The sequence below is a fragment of the Equus caballus genome, chromosome 28, assembly GCF_041296265.1.
Source record: "Equus caballus isolate H_3958 breed thoroughbred chromosome 28, TB-T2T, whole genome shotgun sequence".
NCBI classification, from domain to species: Eukaryota; Metazoa; Chordata; class Mammalia; order Perissodactyla; family Equidae; genus Equus; species Equus caballus.
This window is the reverse complement of record NC_091711.1, coordinates 44214651-44237475: the sequence shown is the minus strand read 5'-3', so window position 1 is coordinate 44237475 and position 22825 is coordinate 44214651. Positions and strand designations below refer to the sequence as shown.

General features: G+C 46.2%; 1 protein-coding gene across 15 annotated transcripts in view; it reads left to right on the top strand.

Moving 5' to 3' along the window:
- Positions 1–22825, top strand: part of TCF20 (transcription factor 20) — a 184969-nt gene that overhangs the window by 116536 nt on the left and 45608 nt on the right. For 11 of the 15 annotated variants that reach the window (XM_023631191.2, XM_070253768.1, XM_070253765.1 and 8 more), the window contains one exon: positions 13471–19245. In XM_023631191.2, the coding sequence (XP_023486959.1) occupies positions 13507–19245 (5739 nt within the window). In that variant the 5' untranslated portion in view covers positions 13471–13506. Of the gene's footprint in view, positions 1–7999; positions 8132–11494; positions 11514–13470; positions 19246–22825 lie in introns of those variants that run through there. The other 4 variants (XM_070253770.1, XM_070253767.1, XR_011433475.1 and 1 more) reach the window with 2 other exon arrangements.

Below are 22825 nucleotides of genomic sequence, written 5' to 3'. Positions count from 1 at the left end.
CCGCTCCCCCCTCACCTCTCTGAATGGTGCCGTGCTCACAGTTGCTCAGTGAGGGACAGTGCTGGAGTCCAGGCCCCCACTGCCTGGGCTCAGACCCCATACTGCCGCCGGATAAGCTTTGAGGCCTTAGACGGTTACTAAACCTCTCTCTGCCTCGTTATCTTCTTTTTAATCAAGCGGGGTTGCCAGCTGTACCTTCCTCATGGGACTAGCATGAAGACTGAATGAATTTTTTTTTACCAGTACAGGACACAGAGCAGTGGCCGGTGCGTGACTGGTGCTCAGCTAGTGTTGGCTGCTGCTGTTTGTCATCGGTGTTGTGTCCCTTACATCCACTTCTGATCCATTAGCAATTTCCCTTGGCTCTAACTTCAAAATATGTCCTTTATTTGACCACGTATCACCACCTCCATCAACACCACGTTCATCTGTGCAGCCCAAATCCCTTACCAGATGAGCAAAATAGCTTCTTAACTAACTCCCTCCTTCTGCCCTTGCCCCTCCTGGAGTCTCTTTTCCACAAAACAGCCAGAGTGGCCATTTGAGAATTGAAACCAGAGTATGTTGCTTACTAGCTCAAAACCTTCCAAAGCCTTGTAGTAAAATCTAGAATTCTTTTTTTTTTTTTTTTGAGGAAGATTAGCCCTGAGCTAATTACTGCCAATCCTCCTCTTTTTGCTGAGGAAGACTGGCCCTGAGCTAACATCTGTGCCCATCTTCCTCTACTTTATATGTGGGATGCCTACCACAGCATGGCTTGACAAGTGGTGCCATGTCTGCACCCGGGATCCGAACCGGTGAACCCTGGGCCGCTGAGAAGCGGAACGAGTGAACTTAACCGCTGCGCCACTAGGCCAGCCCCTAGAATTCTTATGTGGCCTACAAGGCCCTTCTTCAGTACTTCTCAAACTGGGCCATGCGTGTGAGTCACTGGTGAGCTTGTTAAGGTGCAGATTCTGATCCTGTGGGTCGCCGGGGCCCGAGACTGCATCTCCAACAAGCCCTGGGCGGCAGTGCTGCTGGTCTGTGGACCCCACAGTAGTGAGGCCTGTGTGCTCAGGCGCCTTTCTCTAGCTGCATCTCCCCCCCGCCCTCCTGCCCCTTTGTTGTTCTTGTCTCCAGGCTCATTCCTGCCTCTGGCCTTTGCACTTGGTTTTCCACAGGTTTTCATGTGATCTATTCCCTTACCTCATGGGATCGTCTGCTCACACATCACCACCTCAAGGAGGCTGGCCTTGAGCATCCTGTTCAGATCCCACCCTTTCCCCTGTCTCCTTCTCTCTGTCTCCTTCGCCTCCCTTATTTCTCTGAGCATTTCTTAGTTCCTGGTGTATATATATATTTTGTTAGTTGTTTTGTCTCTATTTGAATGCTGTTTTCATGGAAGGTCGGGATTTTGTGAGTCTTGTTCATAACTGTATCCCCAGAACCTAGAATCATTGCCTGGAATGTATAGTGTTTGCTCAGATGTGCATTGAATGATGAATATACGTGTGTATAAATGTTTCCCTGTTAGACGTGGGCTTGTTGAGGACAGGGACCTCCTTACTCCTCCTTTTGCTTTCTGAGTGTAGCCCGAACCTCGCTGGCCCTCTCCCATCCCTCCTCACCCGCACGGCTTCAGTCCCAGTCAGAGTTCTGCTAGCAGCTTTCCATGACATTACTTAATTTTTCTTAAAAATATTTTACGTAGCTAACACATGTCTATATCTTATTTTAAAAAGAAATCAAACATGGAAGAAGTCATCCTTCCTCTAGTTACTGTTTTGGTATGTATCCCTTCTAGCCATTTTCTGGACTTACACAGTGTTTCAAAATTTTCAGTAAAAAAAAAAAAGATGGTGCTTTCTTCCAGTATGGGGAGAAGTCTTGGCAGAACAGTGCAATGTATCATTCACCCTACCAAGGGCAAACTCCGGGGGCGTTTCTGTCCTACAGCTGAGGAAACTGAGGCTTAAAGAATCTGGTCAAGATCTCACTAGCAGTAAGCTGCAAAACCCAGTTCGGAATCATGACCGAGTGGGTTCAGAGTCCATGTGTGCCCTTTCCACTACTCCCTGCTGCTAGGAGCTGTGGGGGCAAAGACAAGAACAATTGACTCGCTGGAAAAAGGCTACCGCAGAAGGGACCTTTGAGCATGTGTTCACAGAAGAGTCTGAGTTAATCACAGGGTGAAAGTGGGCAGTGTACTAGTATTGCAGATGCAGGTAACAGCTTGGACAAAAACCTGGAGGTCGGAAGCACATTTGGGGAATGGAGAGAAGTTCAGTGTCACTGGAGTAGGAGGTGTGAAGTGAGGTTATGAGAGGTGAAGCTGGAAATTCCATTGGTGTCAGAAGCTGAAGGATCTTGGATTCTATCCTGTGAACTCAGTGGTGTTTTCTCAAACTCGTGGGGGCAGGGGGAGTGGGGAACAACACCAGGATTTTGTTTCTTTGCAAAATATGTCAAACATACAGAAAAGCACAGAGAGACTGTAAAAAGCATTCTGTACTCATCACCCAGATTGAGCAGTTGGAGCCTCCTAAGTCCCTCCCCCATCTACTTAGACCCGTGGTCTCAAACACCATGTCTTTGTCATGTATACTGTTTCTCAAATTTACCCATGTTCGTAAACACAGAGCTAGAGAGCTAATTTATCTAATACAGTGAAAGAAAAAAGGTTTGGTCCCACAAAATCACGAGTATCCCCTGGGGCTGGTTTGATATGTGTCCATTAGGCTGAGAGCATGTCCTGGCTTTCCAGCACAGTGGAGTATTGGAGGCTTACACCTCGTGCTTTGCCTGCCCCTTGGAAAATCAGCCATTTTCCCAAGCAGCCCAGTTTCCCTTTAGTGAGGAATGGCATTTAGAAACTCAAGACTGAACATCAGCTTGGTTTCCTAGGATTGTTAGTGTTTTCTTCTAGAACTACCATGGCTTTTTGTGTATGTGTGATGTTTAGCTCTTTAATTCACCTGGAGTTTATTTTTATGGGTATTATGAGATGGAGTCTGTAACACAGTTATTTTTTTCCCAGACAGGTAGCATGTTATCCCAATGCTGTTTAATTTAATTATCATTTAGAAAAATTTATGAAATAGGGTAGAGCAAATATCTGACTTTTCATAGTCTTCCAAATTTTCTTGACTATCTTTAGATATTTTCTTTAGATGAACTTTAGAATTCATTTATCAAAACCTAGTGAGAGGGCGCTCTGCAGAGGTAGTGGCAAGTCCCACGGCTGAGGGGACATGAAGGGTGAGGCTGAAGAGCTTGGGAGGTTGGTTACATTGAGCAAAATAAGTAAACTGATGAAGCAAGTATGTAAGTATACATTGAGGATAGTGGGAGCCAGGTTTGTTCCTGTCTGAGGAGGAGATTACAAACATGGAAGGAGGGAAGATTAGAAAAAACCCTGAGGGTGTTGGATTGGAATTACAGGTACCAAGATGAAGTCATGGTTCTTTAACATAGAGACACAGTAGATATAGGAGGAGTTATAGGTGTGGGTGTTAACGTATGTACAGAAGATTTTCTTGCTAGAAGCAGTGACATCCCAGTAGCAGCGAACAATCCTAGCACCCAGATCTTTATTTCTAAATATTATCCTCCTCTAAAAGGTATCAGATGTCCTTGGAGAAATTGCTAGTTCCAGGGGTCGGGGCAGGGAAAGTATAAGATGAGGCTGAAACATCTTGTGCCAGGAAGTAAGGGAATGCTCAAAGAATGGAAGATGTCAGAAGGACACAGGAGCTAGTTTGAACAGGTTTCCACTGGTCAAATCTGGGATAATTTGAGTGTGAACTAAGTGAATGAATAAATAAGTGAGGAGGGACAGCTCTCCTACTACTGATGGATAGAAAATCACCATTGGGCAGACATCTTAGAGGTAGTTGAATTACATGGGAGTCATCAGTGGGTGGATGCTTGACCGAAAACAAGGCATTGGCATAATCTCAGGATTTCTCCCACAAGATACCAGTTAGAAAGAGTAAAGTGGTAGCTTTACTGTGGAGAAACGCAGCAGAGACGAACTTGACCAGGTGAAAGTGGTTAACATCACCACTGGAGGGATGGCTCACCATCCGTCCCTCTCGACATGACGCACTGGAAAGAGCACAGCACCGCATCTCTGGTAGCGCTGCTAAGAAAGCGGGGCCTGACTCTGGACATACAGGTTGAGGGCCATCCTCCAGAATCTGCCAGGGCCATGGAAGTCAGGAAAAGACTGAGGAACTATTCCAGATTGACAAGATACTGGTGAGATGTGACAACTTCTGTTCCTGGATGGGATCCTGCTCCAGAGAGGAAAAAGAAACATTGTTGGAACAGTTTACAAAATTTGAATGGAGTCTGTGGATTTGATTGGCGGTGTAGTATGAATGTTGATTTCCTGATGTGGAGGGTCCTATGCTGGTTATGTAGAAGAGTGTCCTTGATTTTAGAAATGTACATTTAGAGTGTTTAGGGTGATGGGGCTTCCTGCCTTCATCCTGCTCTCAAAGAGACAGGAAAAAGGTAATGAGTATATGCAGGTAATGAGTATGTATAGGTGATGGGGTAAATGACGTAAGACATTATCAGTTGGAGAATCTTGTTGCAGGGGGTATGTGAGCACTATACTATTCTTTTACTTTTCTGTACATTTGAAGTTATTTCAAAATAAATTATTTTTTTAAAGACCCTATTGAGATTTTGAATGGAATGCTGTGAGTTTTATAAACTAAACTATGGAGACTTGACCCCTTTATGATCCTGGGTCTTTTAGTCTAGATATAGTATGTGTTCTTCTGCTTTATTTTGTCTTGTTTTGAGCTCTTCTTTTGGATTCTTCAGTAAAGTTAAGTTTCATCATGTAGCTTTTGCTCACTTCTGCTTTGAATTAGTTCTTTGGTATGTAATTTTGTTGCTATTATAAAATGAAACACACTTTTTGCCTGTAAATAGCAACACTGATTGCTTTCTGTGATCTTTCTGTCTGGGAAGGCTTAGAAATTATGTACTCATACAACTTTTAGATGAGCAAAAAAATTCAGTCACATCTCAAATGCCCTCAGGCCTCAACAGTTAGGAGAAACCCACGGGGAGCCCCAGCTGCCCCAGAGCTACCACTGGCCCCCCATCCTTCTCCTGCCCCCTTTCCAAGAACTGTTGGCCGTCCTGCCCACCAATGTGGTCATCTAAATTGATCTTGGGATGCCCTTGAGAGTACAGGACAGGTAGCCATCGAGCAGGAATGTCGCCCAGGCTCCCTTGGCCTGTCCAGGAGCAGATTTAGGGCATTTCTGTGCAGTGGCAGAAGCATGCTGGAGATTGGATGCTGCGGCCTCTTGGCTGTTTGAGATTCTGTCTAAAAATAGGCCTGCCCACTGTGTGGTGGAATTCAGCTGTTTTTAGGCCTGATTCTGAAAAATAGCTTGGAGTGCTGATTTCTGTGTGCACACTTGCTTGGGCCCCACGATGTGTGTGTAGTGTTGGTGCCAGGTTTCCTGGAGCAGAGATTTCTGTCTGACAAATGCCTCTCTCCCTGACCTGCCTCTGGATTTGAGAGGTCTCCTGTGCCTCCCTTTCTTCCCCCTGGACAGGGAAGTGCTTTGCTGTCAGTAGAGCAAAGACATTTTTGAGATGGTGTGAGGGGCACATTTTAAAATGGGGTTAATGAAATTTTAAAGTGATTATTTTCTACACGAGCATTAATGTAAATTGAAATGAAAAGGAAGAAAATGCATCCATCCACAATCCTGCCACCTTGAATAGTGAAAAGGTTTTCATTTTTCCGTACTATTCTCTTTGGCCTTAGACCAGATAAACATCTGATTTCTAGATAGTTGTAACCATAGCACAGTATGAGTTCGTATGCTGCTTTCCTTCATCTGACTCTACGTACTAAGCATTTCTCATAGGGCTAGAATCTTTGCAATTATTTTTATATTTATATTTTATATATAAAAATACGTATATTTTGTTTATATTTTAATGTACTATTTCATTGAGTGGATATACCGTAATTTGCTTAATCATTTTCAAAGTATAAAGAATTACATTCTTAGCAGTCTTTTCTTCTTAGAGCTATCCGTAAAGTGAATATGTTGGTACTTTGATTTTTGTCTGGTTGGTTGTTTTGAGATTTCCCTAGGATAAAAATCTAGTAAATAGAATTACTAGGTCAAAATATATGAGTATTTTTATTACCAAAATGCTTTTCTAAAGAGTCGTAATAATTTATGCTGCTTTTGCTGCTTTTGTTACTGTTTGTACCAGCTTTAGCCTAATAACCTCATCAGATGAGATATTATCTCTTAGTTTTGTGGAAAAGTTTAATTTCTATAAATTTGTGTCCCCATTTTTGCCAGCATGTGTTTGATCATGGTTGCAGGTGGGTGTTTTTATAGCTTGCATGGCTAATATGGGGCAGCTTGAACCCTCAGAGAGCAGACTTGTTGGATCTGCGGCATTCTGGTGGACTTCCTATCCTCTACACCACTGACTCTTCAAATTCTGGCTGAGTTGGTTCCTTAAGCTGGTCTGTGGGCTCCCAAGCCAGGGAGCAAGCCAGCACCATCAGCACATCATCTTCTTCTAAAGGCCTAGTTGTACTGAGACGCCTGTTAGTCACTGAGAGGGATCTAGGCTCTGCCAGTCTGCAAACTGGACATAGAATTTGAAATATCAAATCAAGTCACTGGGCAAATCTTTGTGTCTGATCTACTTAGGAAGATCCCATGTTTGCACACACATAAAGCAAATAACATAGATATTCCACGTGTGACCTGTCAACTCCAGTCTAGCAAATTTCAAGAGTCCTTTCTAAAATGCTTCTCCATCTGTGAGCGTCTTGCTGCTGTTGCCAGAAGGACAGACTGGATTCTAGGGGGCATTCCATACCACACCTCTCTGTTTACTATGAATTCTTTTCTTGTTTAACTTGTCTGAGCCTCAGTTTACAGAAAGGCGCACTGATACTTCTTAGAGCATGGTGAAGATGAAATCCATTAACATTTATGTAAAGCACTGGGTACAGTGTGTGACTTGTGTCAGACATGCAGTAAATAGGCAGTAACCGTAGTTAGTATAGATCTGATACAAATGTTTGTCAGGATTTTTGAAAACCTGGATTTGGGTGCTTCTTGTTCAATTTGTGGTACAGTGAAAGAAACGAACATGGGCGTTAGAACCAAAAGAATTTGAGTTTTAGAGTATCAGCTCCAGTTTATCCTAGAAGAGTGATTTTTGGCAGATTACATAATTTAGCTAGTTTTATTTTCCTTGTCCATAAGTTGAAATATATGTAAAACCACACAGTGCCTAACATGTAGAGTAAATAGTAATTATTATGGCATCAATAGCACATACCTTAGATAGTGGTTAAAGGCAAATTTACTAAGTTTTGTTTTTACTGAGTGGAGAAAAGCCAACGAATTCTCTGCTCTAAGGAAGACTTGTGGAGAAGATCACATTTCAGGAGCTCTTGAGATTATGAGAGCTGGGTGACCTGACATGGTAGGAGGATTTGTGGCCCTAGGGGTGCGTCAGAGAAGGCTTCACGGTGAGGGGGGTGGTGGCACAGGGGCTGAGCAGGTTTGCTGGAGAGGGCGGAGAGGAGCAGAAAGTGGCTTGGGAACGGCCAGAGGGCTTCAAGGCAGGTGGAGAGGGCAGCACTGTCCAAGTCACAGGTGAAGAAAAGCTGTCCCAGGTGGTTAGTGCTAGGAAGAGACCTTCTGCAGGTGCTGCTCTGGTCCAAGAGAGATGACAATGGCACTGGCATGGCTGGAGGGGTAAAGGGCAGATACGCCTCCACAGAAGGTGGAGAAGTAGCAGGATTAGGTTCCATCAATGCAAAGAGGAGAGGAGGAGGTGAGTGTGGGGTTGTTCTGAAGCTAAAAAACTTGGACTGTCTGAGAGATGATCATGGTTTTCCTTGAGAATGGGAAGTGGGTGAGTTGAAGAAAGGACAGTTTTGTCATTGAAAATGAGTTGGTGACTGCCTAAGAATAAATATATTTTGTCATCTTTATAGAAATTATTCCAGGCACATGTGACACTGCTCCAAGTCTTTATATGCAGAAGTGACCGTTTCGTCTCCCCACTACCACCTACGGAGGGCTACAGACCTTGTCTTCTGTCTCTGCTGGTCATTGAAACCATTGCGGTATGGTTACTAAGTCCTGCAGCCAGTACCCCACCCCATCCCTCACATGCAGAGCCCGGTACCTGCTGCTATTGTGTTTTGGGTATCCCATCCAGTTGGTTTTTTTTTTTTTTTTAATTTTTTTTTTTTAAGATTTTAAAAATTTTTTTCCTTTTTCTCTCCAAAGCCCCCCAGTACATAGTTGTATATTCTTTGTTGTGGGTCCTTCTAGTTGTGGCATGTGGGACGCTGCCTCAGCGTGGTTTGATAAGCAGTGCCATGTCCGCACCCAGCATTCGAACCAAGGAAACACTGGGCCACCTGCAGCGGAGCGTGCGAACTTAACCACTCGGCCACGGGGCCAGCCCCTCCCATCCAGTTTTGAACCCTAGACGTTTCTTGCTTTCTTGCAGTTTGTGCATTTTGACTGACATTTCTAGGTGTTTTGTTGAGGGAGGATTTTTAGTCCCTCTGGTATGCCATATTGCATGAAATAGAAGTCTCTCACTCCCCGAGTGATAATATTCTACTCTGAAATCCTAGGAACGAGAGAAGAACTATATTAGTCAGGGTCCTGGTCGGAAACAGATGGCACGCTCAAACTGGGTAATTCTAGGAGCATTTAATTGTATCATTCAGAGTTCGTTCAGGAAAAGGGAAGCTTTCTATTCCAGGTATGAAGAGTTTTGAGAGAGGAATTAAGAACCGGGGTGGGGAATGTCAGGGAAGCTGCTCCTGATCATGGCAGACTGAAGCACCACGGTGAATGGTTCTCCTGAGCTCCTAGGAAGCCGCTGGGAAACCGCGTCTGCTGCATCTACCTCTGGGAGTATCACCCTCTCCTTTTCTTCTGCCTCCAAATCTCTCTTGTGCTTCTCTTTGCAAACTCTAACCCAGAACCATGCTGGAAAAGGGGTTCTGAAAAGGTAGCTCCCAGCTTCTGACCTGCAGAATAGAACTTAGAAAGACAGTGATCACGATGCTATTGAGCTGACCACAGTGCAGAACTGGGACTGTTTACGAAGGGGAGCAGGGTTTGGAAACACCAGTGGAGAAAGTGGAGTCTCCTGGACCAGCAGTAGCAGGAGTTGTTACTAGCCCTTGGCCTGAAAGGCCAGAGGAGGAAGCAGTTCCTGGAGCCTGGGGAAGTGGCTGTTTAAGTTGCCCAGCTGGAGTGTGGCCGTTGGTGGAACGTCTCAGCCAGCCCCAGAGACTGTGGGGTAAGGGCCAGGACAGTAAATTCTTCTTTCTCACTCTCTTCCTGCCTCTTTCCAGCGAAACTGGGCCGGAAGCCGGAGGGACAGTGGAGCCTCTTGACAGTCCCTACTGTGCCCCCTCCCAGGGTGGTGGGGTTGGGTGAGGAGTGAGGCTGGAGGACAAACAATAATCCACCAGACAGGGGCCATAACTAGAAGCATATATGTTGTTAATATCTTGAGGACTGAAGCATTTTTTCATGGCAAGGAAGGAGAATAAGCAGAAAATCAATGGTTAAACCTGAAATGAAAGAGGAAGCAGGTAGTTGAAAAGATCTCTTGAGGAAACTTTCTAGAAGACAGCTTGGAGAACTTTCTGGAGAAGAGAATGGATTGGAGAGTGAGATGATGTTGGACACTTGAAGAATGGCAAAGAAAGCTAATGTTGGTCTTCTATAAGACAGCAAGGTTGTTGGCCCCGTGACAGCATGAAGGGTGCAGGTGGGGAGCAGTGCTTGTGGCCAGGTCGGTGTGGGCTCTGGACCATCAAACATAGAGGCACTAAGTTCTGGACCTCGCTAGTGTGCCTCCACAGCCTTTCTGAAACCATTCAGAAAGTTAGGAAAATATGAGAAAACCAGGAAAGGGGCAAGTCAGGGAAAGGGGGCATTGGGGAGGGAGGCGTGTCGGTAAACCTCTCTTTCAGAGTATGTATACAGATTTCTCATGGGTGACTTACTTCCTTTGGAGTGTCAGATTTTCTTTATTCACACCAGGACATTCGGGCATTTGTCATTATTAATCATGATGCTTTAAAACTGATTACACTGAAGCTTGCTTTTTTTAAGTGATGGATTAGTGTTGGAATGACCTATTAGTAGCTTATTTTATATGCTAATGTAAAGCTAGAATACTCTGGCTTTACATTTTCAATTGCTGGTATACTTGGTTTTCCTAATTGCTTTACTTGGAACTCCCAAAAAAAGATGAACTTGCACCCACTTTCTGGTGATCAGATACTTCACAGATACTGAGAATATTTAGTTTGAGTGGTACCCTGTGGGAGGTATTTGGCTGTGAATTTTTTTTTCGTCTAGTCTATAAACCAGAATTATAATAGGGAGGAGAACGACATCGTACATGACAGAGAATCTCAGAGAATGGCTGAAAACAGGCCTCCGGAGGAATTGTACCAAAATCTGTCTCCCTCTCTGGAGACAGGATCCTCTCAGGAGCCGGGCAGCCTGAGGCGGGGTGTGCTGTTAAGGTGGTCTTCAGCTCTTAGGAGCTCCTGTTTAGGGAAAATTTGGAGTAAGTTTATATCCTCAGATTTTCAGAGGCCTGATTAGAAGGGTTACTTAAACAACATGTAAAGTATTTATTTATGGAGAGATTCTCTCCTGAGGAAGCTTTTCATTAAACTGCCAGATTTAGTCTTTTTGGTCAATTTAACCCATCAGCCACCTTTTCTCCTGTGAGAAGGTCCCAGTTGGGTAAGAGCTAGGGTAGAAGCACAGGACAAAAAGGTGTGGACAGATCCTTCCTGACGGAGCTAGACCATGGGGGAGGTCCTTGTGACGGGGAGGCAGGGGAGGGCCGTACTTGCAAGTGTTGTTGGTGGTCACTCACTTTCAAGGCTGACCTCTGTCTGATAGGACCGCATCATTGATCATTTGGTAGTGTGGTGTGGAGAACCGGCCTGAGGGCACCGACTGCCAGGCCCAGTGCTCGGGAGGCTGGTGGACTCTATGCTTCGGTTTCCTCATCTGCAAAAGGCGGATGCTGGCCTTGTGAGGGTTAAATGAGTGAGTGCGCCTCAAGTGCTGGTGCAGCATCGAGCATTACAGTCAGCACTTGGTAGCTGCTGTCTGCTGCCCAGCAGATTCGTTGGAACACAGAGAATAGTCTGCTGCAGAAGCAGTTTGAAGAGGATGAGAAGTGGTTTCCTTTAGAGTCTGAGACTGTTTGTACTTGAGTGTTTAAAGATGACTTTGGGTCATGTGATTATATCATCAAACTTAATATCAAAGTAGTAGGCCTTTGTCTGGCAATTTCAGACAGGATATTTCAGGAAGAAGTGGGTCAGGCTTTCAGAGTTTGGAGTTACTGACCATCTTGAGCTATGATCCATGTTTACTTTCTGAAGTTGCTGCATGGACTCAAATTGGTTTTTTTCCCCTTGGAACTGGACCCGGAGAATTTTTCAGGTGGGGACATCAGCTTCCTCCAGCTCTGCTTTTAGGTTGATCTATCTTCCTGTAATTCTCTCACCTCACCGCCACACCACCACCTCTGAGCATCTAAGTTCTAGCCTAGCTCTCTGAGGCCTAATTCTTGTACCATTTACTGGCTCACAGAATGCCTGCCATGTGCTTCTTACTGTTTTAATGGCCTGAGGATTATGGCAAGGCACAAAGTCTCTGCCTTTTAGGAAGTTTACATTCTAGTGAGGGAGAGACAGACAGTACACAAGGAGCGTATCTCTGTCTGTCCGGAATAAGACTGGGGAGGAAATAAAGCGGGGGAAGGAGATCAGGAAAGCCCAGGGGAGGGTGTGGGGTTAGCTGTTTTTGATAGGATGGCCAGGGAAGGCCTTACCAATCAGGTGAAGTTTGCCCAGAGACTGGAAGGATGTAAGAGGGGCAAGCCATGTGGCTATGGAGGAGGGGAAAGCAGATTCCTCTGTCAAATGCTTTTGGCCTGTCCCAGGAGCAAGGAGACAGTGGGACCAGAGCTGCGAGTGGTGGGGAGGGGCTGTCAGCGAGGCAGTGGGGTGGGGGCGGGGCCTCCCAGACCAGCTTGCTTGGATGGAGATGGGGAGCCACTGCAGGGCTTGGAGGCCGGGAATCCCACTTACCTTTCAAAAGGATCACTGACTTTCCTGCTGGCACTTCCATTTTCTGCTCCCCCAGCAGAGGGAACTAAGAAACTAGCTTCATAAGCCACCGTGGGAAAACGTTGTCCTAACTTACCCTAGCCCATGTGTGTTTCATAACATCTTCTTTAAATAATTGATTTTAAAGTCATTTGGAGCAGCTTGGCCTTGTCTTATTCATCTCTGACTCTGAAGGAGACAAGCCCAGGCAAAAGACCAAATAAAATCAGCTCTTGATTAATTGTTTAAGAAGAGCGTTACCTTACATGCTAATTACATTGGCAAAGATGATGCAAAGTGTTGACCCAGTCACATGACTTTGGGAAGCATCCTGGGCTTGATAAATTCTTATTTTCCTCTGTATCTTTTGCGGTTCTCCACAGTGTTTCAATTCCCTCTTCCATAGTAATTGCCAGTAATAATATTGTGAATACTAGACTGGCAAATAAAAAACTACGTGGGGGTTAGAGGTGCTGGAACTTCTTGCAAACCTCCAAAAGGAATCTGGAAGCATAGTCACTGCTACTTTGGCTTATGCTGCCCAGCCCTCTGTCCCTGGGAACTGAGGATGCGTGGTTGGGAGTCATGCCTCGGACACGATTATGTGTCAAGAAGAGGTTAGCCCCTAAGTCTGTGTGGATGACTGCAGCAGTGAGGGAGCCGTGTAGGGCTGAGCTGAGTGTCCTGTGGTCACCAGTCATCGAGGTAGTTGGTAATTACAGTAAACCTACAATAATTTGAGTTTGGATCTAAGGGACTGACTTCTGTTTGCAAGCCGGTTCCATTTCTGAAAGCTGGGGGGAAGGGCCAGCCAGTGGAGTGACTGCCTCGCTATTTGAGATTCTCAGTCCAGTGATCGGTCTCATACATGAAAACAAATAAGTGAAAGTGTTTTTTCTTACCCCTCCCCTACCATAACTGGAAAACTGAATTAAAAATTGCTGATTTTTTATTGACAGTAATAACACAGCCCCATAGTTTAACCCAGTTGAATTTGGGGGTCTCATTTATCTGACAATAATGAGATTTTTTTATTGTATTGAATTTGTATTTACCCAGAGTGTTTCTTTTCATACTGCCATGGGCTCCTGCCTCACTCTTTAGGCCATTTCTCTGCTTATTTGCATTTTCGGAATGGATAGGATAAGAAATAAAAGGAGATGAAATTCAAACCAGTCAGCTTCATCTGGGCATCTGTATTATCGTTCCCCTCCATCATCTAGACTTAATTTTATTTATACTGAGGAGATGCCTGTCTAATGTTTTTCTTTCTTTGCTTCCATTTCCAGGAGGGCTGTTGGCCTGCTGCTGTGCTGCTGAACAGTATGCAGTCCTTTCGGGAGCAAAGCAGTTACCACGGAAACCAGCAGAGCTACCCACAGGAGGTACACAGCTCATCCCGGATAGAAGAGTTCAGCCCTCGTCAGGCCCAGATGTTCCAGAATTTTGGGGGTGCAGGTGGTGGTAGTGGTGGCAGTGGTGGCAGCAGTGGTGGTGGACGGCGAGGAGCAGCAGCTGCTGCAGCAGCCATGGCTAGTGAAACCTCTGGCCATCAGGGCTACCAGGGTTTTAGGAAGGAGGCTGGAGACTTCTACTACATGGCAGGCAACAAAGACCCCGTGGCAACAGGAACCCCGCAGCCTCCTCAGCGAAGGCCTTCTGGGCCTGTGCAGAGCTATGGACCCCCCCAGGGGAGCAGCTTTGGCAATCAGTATGGGAGTGAGGGTCACGTGGGCCAGTTTCAAGCACAGCACTCTGCCCTTGGTGGTGTGTCTCATTATCAGCAGGATTACACGGGGCCTTTCTCTCCAGGGAGTGCTCAGTACCAACAGCAGGCCTCCAGCCAACAGCAGCAGCAGCAAGTACAGCAGTTGAGACAACAGCTTTACCAGTCCCATCAGCCTCTGCCACAAGCCACTGGCCAGCCAGCATCCGGCTCTTCCCATCTGCAACCAATGCAGCGGCCCTCGACTCTACCATCCTCTGCTACTGGTTACCAGTTAAGAGTAGGTCAGTTTGGCCAACACTACCAGTCTTCTGCCGCCTCCTCTTCCTCCTCCTCCTTCCCTTCACCACAGCGTTTCAGCCAGTCTGGGCAGAGCTATGATGGCAGTTACAGTGTGAATGCTGGATCCCAGTATGAAGGACATAATGTGGGTTCTAATGCACAGGCTTATGGAACACAGTCAAATTATAGCTATCAGCCTCAATCCTTGAAAAATTTTGAACAAGCAAAGATTCCACAAGGGACCCAGCAGGGGCAGCAGCAGCAGCAGCAACAACAACAGCAACAACAACAACAACAACAACAACAGCAACAGCAGCAGCAGCAACAACAACAGCAGCAGCAGCAGCAGCAGCAGCAGCAGCAGCACCCTCCTCAGCATGTGATGCAGTACAGCAACACTGCCACCAAACTGCCCCTGCAAAGCCAGGTGGGGCAGTACAGCCAGCCCGAGGTTCCTGTGAGGTCCCCCATGCAGTTTCACCAGAACTTCAGCCCCATTTCTAACCCTTCCCCAGCTGCCTCTGTGGTTCAGTCTCCAAGCTGTAGCTCTACCCCATCTCCTCTTATGCAGAGTGGGGAGAATCTCCAGTGTGGGCAAGGCAATGTGCCCGTGGGTTCCAGAAACAGAATTTTACAGTTAATGCCTCAACTCAGCCCAACGCCATCAATGATGCCCAGTCCTAATTCTCATGCTGCAGGCTTCAAAGGGTTTGGACTAGAAGGAGTGCCAGAAAAGCGACTGACAGATCCTGGGTTGAGTAGTTTGAGTGCCCTGAGTACTCAAGTGGCCAATCTTCCTAATACTGTCCAGCACATGCTACTTTCTGATGCCCTGACACCTCAGAAGAAGACCTCTAAGAGGCCCTCCTCATCCTCTAAGAAAGCAGACAGCTGCACAAACTCCGAAGGCTCCTCACAGCCTGAAGAACAGCTGAAGTCCCCCATGGCAGAGTCACTGGATGGAGGCTGCTCCAGCAGTTCTGAAGACCAAGGCGAGAGAGTGAGGCAGCTAAGTGGCCAGAGCACCAGCTCTGACACCACCTACAAGGGTGGAGCCTCCGAGAAAGCTGGCTCCTCACCAGCACAAGGCGCTCAGAATGAAGCCCCCAGACTCAGTGCCAGTCCTGCAGCCAGAGAAGAGGCTGCCTCGCCTGGTGCTAAGGATGCATCATTGTCATCTGAGGGCAACCCAAAAGTCAATGAGAAGACAGTTGGGGTGATTGTCTCCCGGGAAGCCATGACAAGTCGAGTAGAAAAGCCCAGTGGACAAGATAAAGGCTCCCAGGAGGATGATCCTACAGCCACTCAAAGGCCACCCAGCACTGGCGGAGCAAAGGAAACCAGTCACACATCACTTCCCCAGCCAGACCCTCCGGGAGGAGGGAGCAAAGGAAACAAGAATGGAGATAACTCCAACCACAATGGAGATGGCAATGGCCAGAGCGGGCACTCCGCAGTGGGCCCTGGTTTTATAGGCAGAACTGAGCCTAGCAAATCTCCTGGAAGCCTACGCTATAGTTACAAAGATAGTTTTGGGTCAGCCATGCCAAGAAATGTCAGTGGCTTTCCTCAGTACCCTACAGGACAAGATAAGGGGGATTTCAGTGGCCACGGGGAGCGAAAGGGTAGAAATGAGAAGTTCCCCAGCCTCCTGCAGGAAGTGCTTCAGGGTTACCACCACCACCCTGACAGGAGATACTCTAGGAGTGCTCAGGAGCATCAGGGCATGGCGGGGAGCCTAGAAGGAGCCACGAGGCCTAATGTCTTAGTTAGTCAAACCAATGAATTAGCTAGCAGGGGCCTTTTGAACAAAAGCATTGGGTCCCTATTAGAAAACCCCCACTGGGGCCCTTGGGAAAGGAAATCAAGCAACACGGCTCCTGAAATGAAACAGATCAATTTGGCTGACTATCCAATTCCCAGAAAGTTTGAAATAGAGCCTCAGTCATCAGCCCATGAGCCCGGGGGTTCCCTCTCTGAAAGAAGATCAGTGATCTGTGATATTTCTCCACTAAGACAGATTGTCAGGGACCCGGCAGCTCACTCATTGGGACACATGGGCACTGATACCAGACTTGGGAGGAATGAACGTCTCAATCCAAGTTTAAGTCAGTCGGTCATTCTTCCAGGTGGGTTGGTGTCCATGGAAACAAAGCTGAAATCCCAGAGTGGGCAGATAAAAGAAGAAGACTTTGAACAATCCAAATCCCAAGCTAGTTTCAACAACAAGAAATCTGGAGACCACTGCCATACGAGCATCAAGCATGAGTCTTACCGGGGCAATGCCAGCCCTGGAGCAGCAGCCCATGACTCCATCTCAGACTATGGCCCACAAGACAGCAGACCCACACCAATGCGGCGGGTCCCCGGCAGAGTTGGTGGTCGGGAGGGCATGAGGGGTCGGTCCCCTTCTCAGTATCATGATTTTTCAGAAAAATTGAAGATGTCTCCTGGGAGGAGCAGAGGCCCAGGGGGAGACCCTCATCACATGAACCCCCACATGACCTTTTCAGAGAGGGCCAACAGGAGTTCTTTACACGCTCCCTTTTCTCCCAACTCAGAAAGCCTGGCCTCTGCTTATCACACAAACACTCGTGCTCATGCTTATGGAGACCCCAGTGCAGGTTTGAATTCTCAGCTCCATTATAAGAGACAGATGTACCAACAGCAGCAAGAGGAATATAAAGACTGGGGCAGCAGCTCTGCTCAGGGAGTAATCGCTGCGGCACAGCACAGGCAGGAGGGGCCGAGGAAGAGCCCGAGGCAGCAGCAGTTTCTTGACAGAGTCCGGAGCCCTCTAAAAAATGACAAAGACGGTATGATGTATGGCCCACCCATGGGGACGTACCATGACCCCAGTGGTCAGGAAGGTGGGCGCTGCCTCATGTCTAGTGATGGTCTGTCTAACAAAGGCATTGAGTTGAAGCATGGCTCCCAGAAGTTACAGCAAGAATCTTGTTGGGATCTTTCTCGGCAAACTTCTCCAGCCAAAAGCAGTGGTCCTCCAGGAATGTCCAGTCAAAAAAGGTATGGACCACCCCTGGAGACTGATGGACATGGACTAGCTGAGTCTACACAGTCATCCAAACCTAGTAACGTTATGCTAAGGCTTCCAGGTCAAGAGGATCATTCTTCTCAAAACCCCTTAATCATGAGAAGGCGTGTCCGTTCTTTTATCTCTCCCATCCCCAGTAAGAGACACTCACAAGATGTGAAGAACAGTAACCCTGAAGATAAAGGGCGCCTCCTTCACCCCTCAAAAGAAGGCGCTGATAAAGCATTCAACTCCTATGCCCATCTTTCTCACAGTCAGGATATCAAGTCTCTCCCCAAGAGGGAGTCCTCCAAGGACCTTCCAAGTCCCGACAGTAGGAACTGCCCTGCTGTCACTCTCACAAGTCCTGCTAAGACCAAAATACTGCCCCCACGGAAAGGACGGGGATTGAAACTGGAAGCTATAGTTCAGAAGATCACGTCCCCGAACATCAGGAGGAGTGCATCCTCAAACAGCGCGGAGGCTGGGGGAGACACGGTGACTCTCGATGACATACTGTCTTTGAAGAGTGGCCCTCCCGAAGGTGGAGGTGGTACTGTTCAGGATGCTGAGATGGAGAAGAGAAAAGGTGAGGTTGTATCTGACCTGGTCTGTCCGAAAAACCAGGAGTTGAACGTGGAAAAGCCTCTTGCAAGGTCTTCAGAGGAGTGGCGTGGTAGTGGGGACGACAAAGTGAAGACCGAGACACACCCCGATGCAATCACGGGTGGAAAGGAATCCTCTGGTGCCATGACATCGGCAACCTCACAGAAGCCTGGAAGTAACCAAGGGAGACCAGATGGCTCCCTGGGTGGGGCAGCACCTTTAATCTTTCCTGACTCAAAGAATGTACCTCCAGCGGGCGTATTGGTCTCTGAGGCAAAGGCAAACCCCAAGGCTGAAGAGAAGGAGAACGATACAGTGACGATTTCCCCCAAACAAGAGGGTTTCCCCCCGAAGGGATATTTTCCATCAGGAAAGAAGAAGGGGAGACCCATTGGTAGTGTGAATAAGCAAAAGAAACAACAGCAGCCACCGCCTCCACCCCCTCAGCCCCCTCAGATACCAGAAGGTTCCGCAGATGGAGAGCCCAAGCCAAAAAAGCAGAGGCAAAGAAGAGAGAGAAGGAAGCCTGGGGCACAGCCAAGGAAGCGGAAAACCAAACAAGCAGTTCCCATTGTAGAACCCCAAGAACCTGAGATCAAGCTAAAGTACGCCACCCAGCCACTGGATAAAACTGATGCCAAGAACAAGTCTTTTTTCCCTTACATCCATGTAGTAAACAAGTGTGAACTTGGAGCCGTTTGTACAATCATCAATGCAGAAGAAGAAGAACAGACCAAATTGGTGAGGGGTCGGAAGGGTCCGAGGTCTCTGACCCCTCCACCCAGCAGCACTGAAAGCAAGGTGCTCCCAGCTTCGTCCTTTATGCTGCAGGGACCTGTTGTGACAGAGTCTTCTGTTATGGGGCACCTGGTTTGCTGTCTGTGTGGCAAATGGGCCAGTTACCGGAACATGGGCGACCTTTTTGGACCCTTTTATCCCCAAGATTATGCAGCCACTCTCCCGAAGAATCCGCCTCCTAAGAGAGCCATGGAAATGCAGAGCAAAGTGAAGGTACGGCACAAAAGCGCTTCGAATGGCTCCAAGACGGACACTGAGGAGGAGGAAGAGCAGCAGCAGCAGCAGAAGGAGCAGAGGAGCCTGGCCGCCCACCCCAGGTTTAAGCGGCGACACCGCTCTGAAGACTGTGGAGGAGGCCCTCGATCCCTGTCCAGGGGGCTCCCTTGTAAAAAAGCAACCACCGAGGGCAGCAGCGAAAAGACAGTTTTGGACTCAAAGCCCTCCGTGCCCACCACTTCAGAAGGCGGCCCTGAGCTGGAGTTACAAATCCCTGAACTACCTCTTGACAGCAATGAATTTTGGGTCCACGAGGGTTGTATTCTCTGGGCCAATGGAATCTACCTGGTCTGTGGCAGGCTCTATGGCCTGCAGGAAGCGCTGGAAATAGCCAGAGAGATGGTGAGTACGAGAAATCCCTTACCAGCCCTTTTCATTGCTTCTTTCTGGTTCCATTTCTTCTACCCTTACTTGTTTTAGTCTTCTTTTTGTTCTTACATATCACTTGGTAATTCCTCCAATTAAAGCCTCTAAGCCCAAATGATGGACTGAAAATGAAGTAATTTGGAGAATTTAACTTATTTTTACCTAGTGCTGTGCAGTTTATTAAAACAGACGTCCCTGGGGCTGGCCCCGTGGCTTAGTGGTGAAAGTTCTGGTTGCTCTGCTTCGGCGGCCCTAGTTTGCTGGTTCAGATCCTGTGTGTGGACCTGCTCCACTCATCAGCCAAGCTGTGGAGGCATCCCACATACAAAAAATAGAGGAAGATGGGCACAGATGTTAGCTCAGGGCGAATCTTCCTCACCAGAAACAAAACAGACCTCCCTGCTCCCAACTCCTCTAACCTGATTGCTCTGCCAGTTTCCTCTGTTCCCACACAATAAGTTTTTACTGCTATTTGTCTTATTCATCGATCCTTTTTTCTCATTTTTCAACATCTGACTGTTTGCTTAGTATGAACTATACTATGGTTATATTTCCTTTCTTCTGAACCTTTTCATTTCTCTAGAACTATGAATTCACGTTTTTATTTTCTTGAACTACATCTTTCTAATCCAAACTTTCCAGTTGGGGTACTTATTCTTTAGGTCTGTTTCATGACTGTTATCCTGAGGCATCCGTCATCTCATCATTTACTTCTTCCCTCTGTTGGGTACGGTTTCCCGACGCCCCCGTCTTTGCCTTTCCTAGCCTGGGCCCTCATTTAATGGAGTGCATCTTCCTTTAGTAGTTTTCTGAGAAGGGGTGCATGGGAGGTAAATCCTTTAGGATCTTGTACATCTGAACATGCCTTTATCCCGTCCTCATGTTTAATTCAGGGTTGGTTTGGCATGGAATTCTAGATTTGAAATTGTTTTCTCTCGCTGTCTTGGAGTCACTGGCTCTTGACTTGTCCTCTGGCTTCGAGTGTTCTGATTTTTAGTCCTCCATCTGTGTTCTGTCATTCTCCTCTGGAGGTCTGAGGATCTCCTCATTTTCTCTAGCTTTCTGAAACGTCAAAACGATAAGGCCTCAAGCTAGATCTTTTCATTCCTTGTGCTGGCTGCTCTGTGAGATCCTGCCATCTGTGAATTCATGTCTTTCAGTTTGGAAGTTTGTCATGTTTCTCCTTTGATAATTTCCTTCCCTCTGTTTTCTCTTTCTGGAATTCCTGTGAATTAGGTATTGTTCCTCCTGGATTGATCCTCTGGCTTCATCTTTTCTCTCCTGTTCTGTGTTCTATCTCTCTGTCTTCCTGTTCTAATTTCTCCATGCTTTCTTCAACTTTATCATCTAAACTTGTATTTATTTATCTTCATTTCTGATATTTTCGAGAGGTTTTTCTTCTCTGAACATCCATTTGGGGGGCACTTACCTGTTGAATTGGGTTGAGTTAGGGACCTAACTCCTCTTACAGACTTTGAGCTAAGGCTCTAGTTTTGGGCACATCTTGCATCCCTCACTCTAGGACACCCGTGCCTTCCCAGGTTCTGTGCCACCAGGTGGCTGGCTCTCTCATGGCTCCTCCCACCAAAGCACTATATTTTATCATTGCATTATCCCCAGAACTTATAAGTGTCTGGTAAAAAGGAAGTACTCAGACTATAGTCAAAATGTAATTAATGTGAAATTTATATGTATTTTAAATTAGAACATTCTAATTCAGTCAAACAAGGAGCTTGCCTTTCCCTCTAAGACCCCCGCCCCCTACCCACCACGCACACATGGTCTTTATTCCTCCCTCTTTCCCTCTCTTCCATTATCAATGTCACTCCCAAACGCCAAGTTTGAAATAGATCTACTTTTTTTCTTTTTTTTTCTTTTTTTTTTTTTTTGCTGAGGAGGATTCACCCCGAGCTAAAATTTGTCACCAATCTTCCTCTTTTTTTTTACTTGAAGAGCATTTGCCCTAAGCTAACATCTATGCCAATCTTCCTCTATTTTGTATGTGGGTTGCTGCCTCAGTGTGGCCACTGACAAGTGGTGTAGGTCTGTGCCCGGGAACTGTGCCCGGGTCACCGAAGCAGAGCACACTAAACTTAGCCACTAGGCCGCGAGCCAGCCCCAGAGTCACTTCTTCAACACAGTGACATTTTAAAATGCAAAAGTCCTAAAGGGACATAACATTTTAGACCCTGAAGTACGAAATTCTTTAAATAGTCAATTCTGACCAATAATCCATTAATCATCATCTTGCCCCAGTTGATGGCCTTCTTGCCAACTTTCCTCTAAAAGTTAGAGTATTGGGTGGGTTTGTTTTGTTTGTTTGTTACTTTTTGGTGTGTGTCCCTGTCCATCTGCCAGTGTTTTCTTTATTCCAAGGTAGAATAATATTATTAACATCTCTCAGAGTAATTTTTGTGTGTAAACTTTTGAACATTCTATAGCAGTAATTGGTAGCCAATAATCAGCAGACTAATGCTGTCCAGCAAATCCTTAGATCCTGAGTCTCAATCCAAGTCTGGTCCATAGAAAGTAGAAGATGATAATGATGCAGCCACCCTGGGTCACAGTTCTCTCCATCCCAGGAAGGTTGGGGAACAACAGGCCTGCCTCTTAAAATTCCTGATAGGACTCCGTGTCTTCAGAAAGTGACAACTTAGGCTACTGCTTGTCAGCTTTGATCTCAAAATGAAATCTGGAATGTTATAATTGGAACAAACACACTGGATTTGGTAAATCGGTCTCTCTCTCTAACCCGTCCTCCACAGCTTTCACTGACTAGATGGTTAAAGTCACACAAAGCTGTTTTGTCGAGAACATCGAAAGTAGTTTTTGTTTTTTAAAATATTAATTACAGTCTCAACTGTATCAAAACTGCTTCAAGTTAATCATATTCCAAGAGACAAAAAGTTGACATGCTTCATTTAAAGATAAAATGTTATAAAAGCAAGTATTTTTGTCCTTACACTTCTTCTATATAGTAGAGGCACTAAACTTAGATTTTTGGGGCCTGTGACTACTCCGTCAGGACTGCACGTTTCACCATCTCCTTTAATAGCAGGTTTCAGAAGACAAACAGTTGACCAGTCTTTTTTTTTTTAAATTAATATATAATTGACATATAGCATTAGTTTCATGACCAATCTTAAATAAATCTCATGCAGCTTTAAGCTCATTCGCTTGTATTGTGCTCACTCACTACACCAGTGCCCTTTAAAAATATTAACTTTCTCTTCCTTTAACCCATTCTATTTATTTTGCATCCCTCTTTTAGAATAGAATCTTTGTGTATTGAATTTAATTTTTCTAGATACCGGCACGTCTGTTTTATTCTCATAAGCCACCCAGTGAGCCAGAAAGGGAGGAGGATAACATTCCGTTACCCTCAGAGTAAAGGTTGACTTAGCTTTAGTGACACGTGCGAAGGCGGAATAGCCCAGTGAGGGGTTGATTTTTAGAAACGGTTTAAAAAGTTATGCTGCTTGGCTTTTTGAGCTGATGTTCCGTATGACTGCAAGATCCTCTTCTGTTTTCTTTGCCGTGCTTTTATTCTCCTTTT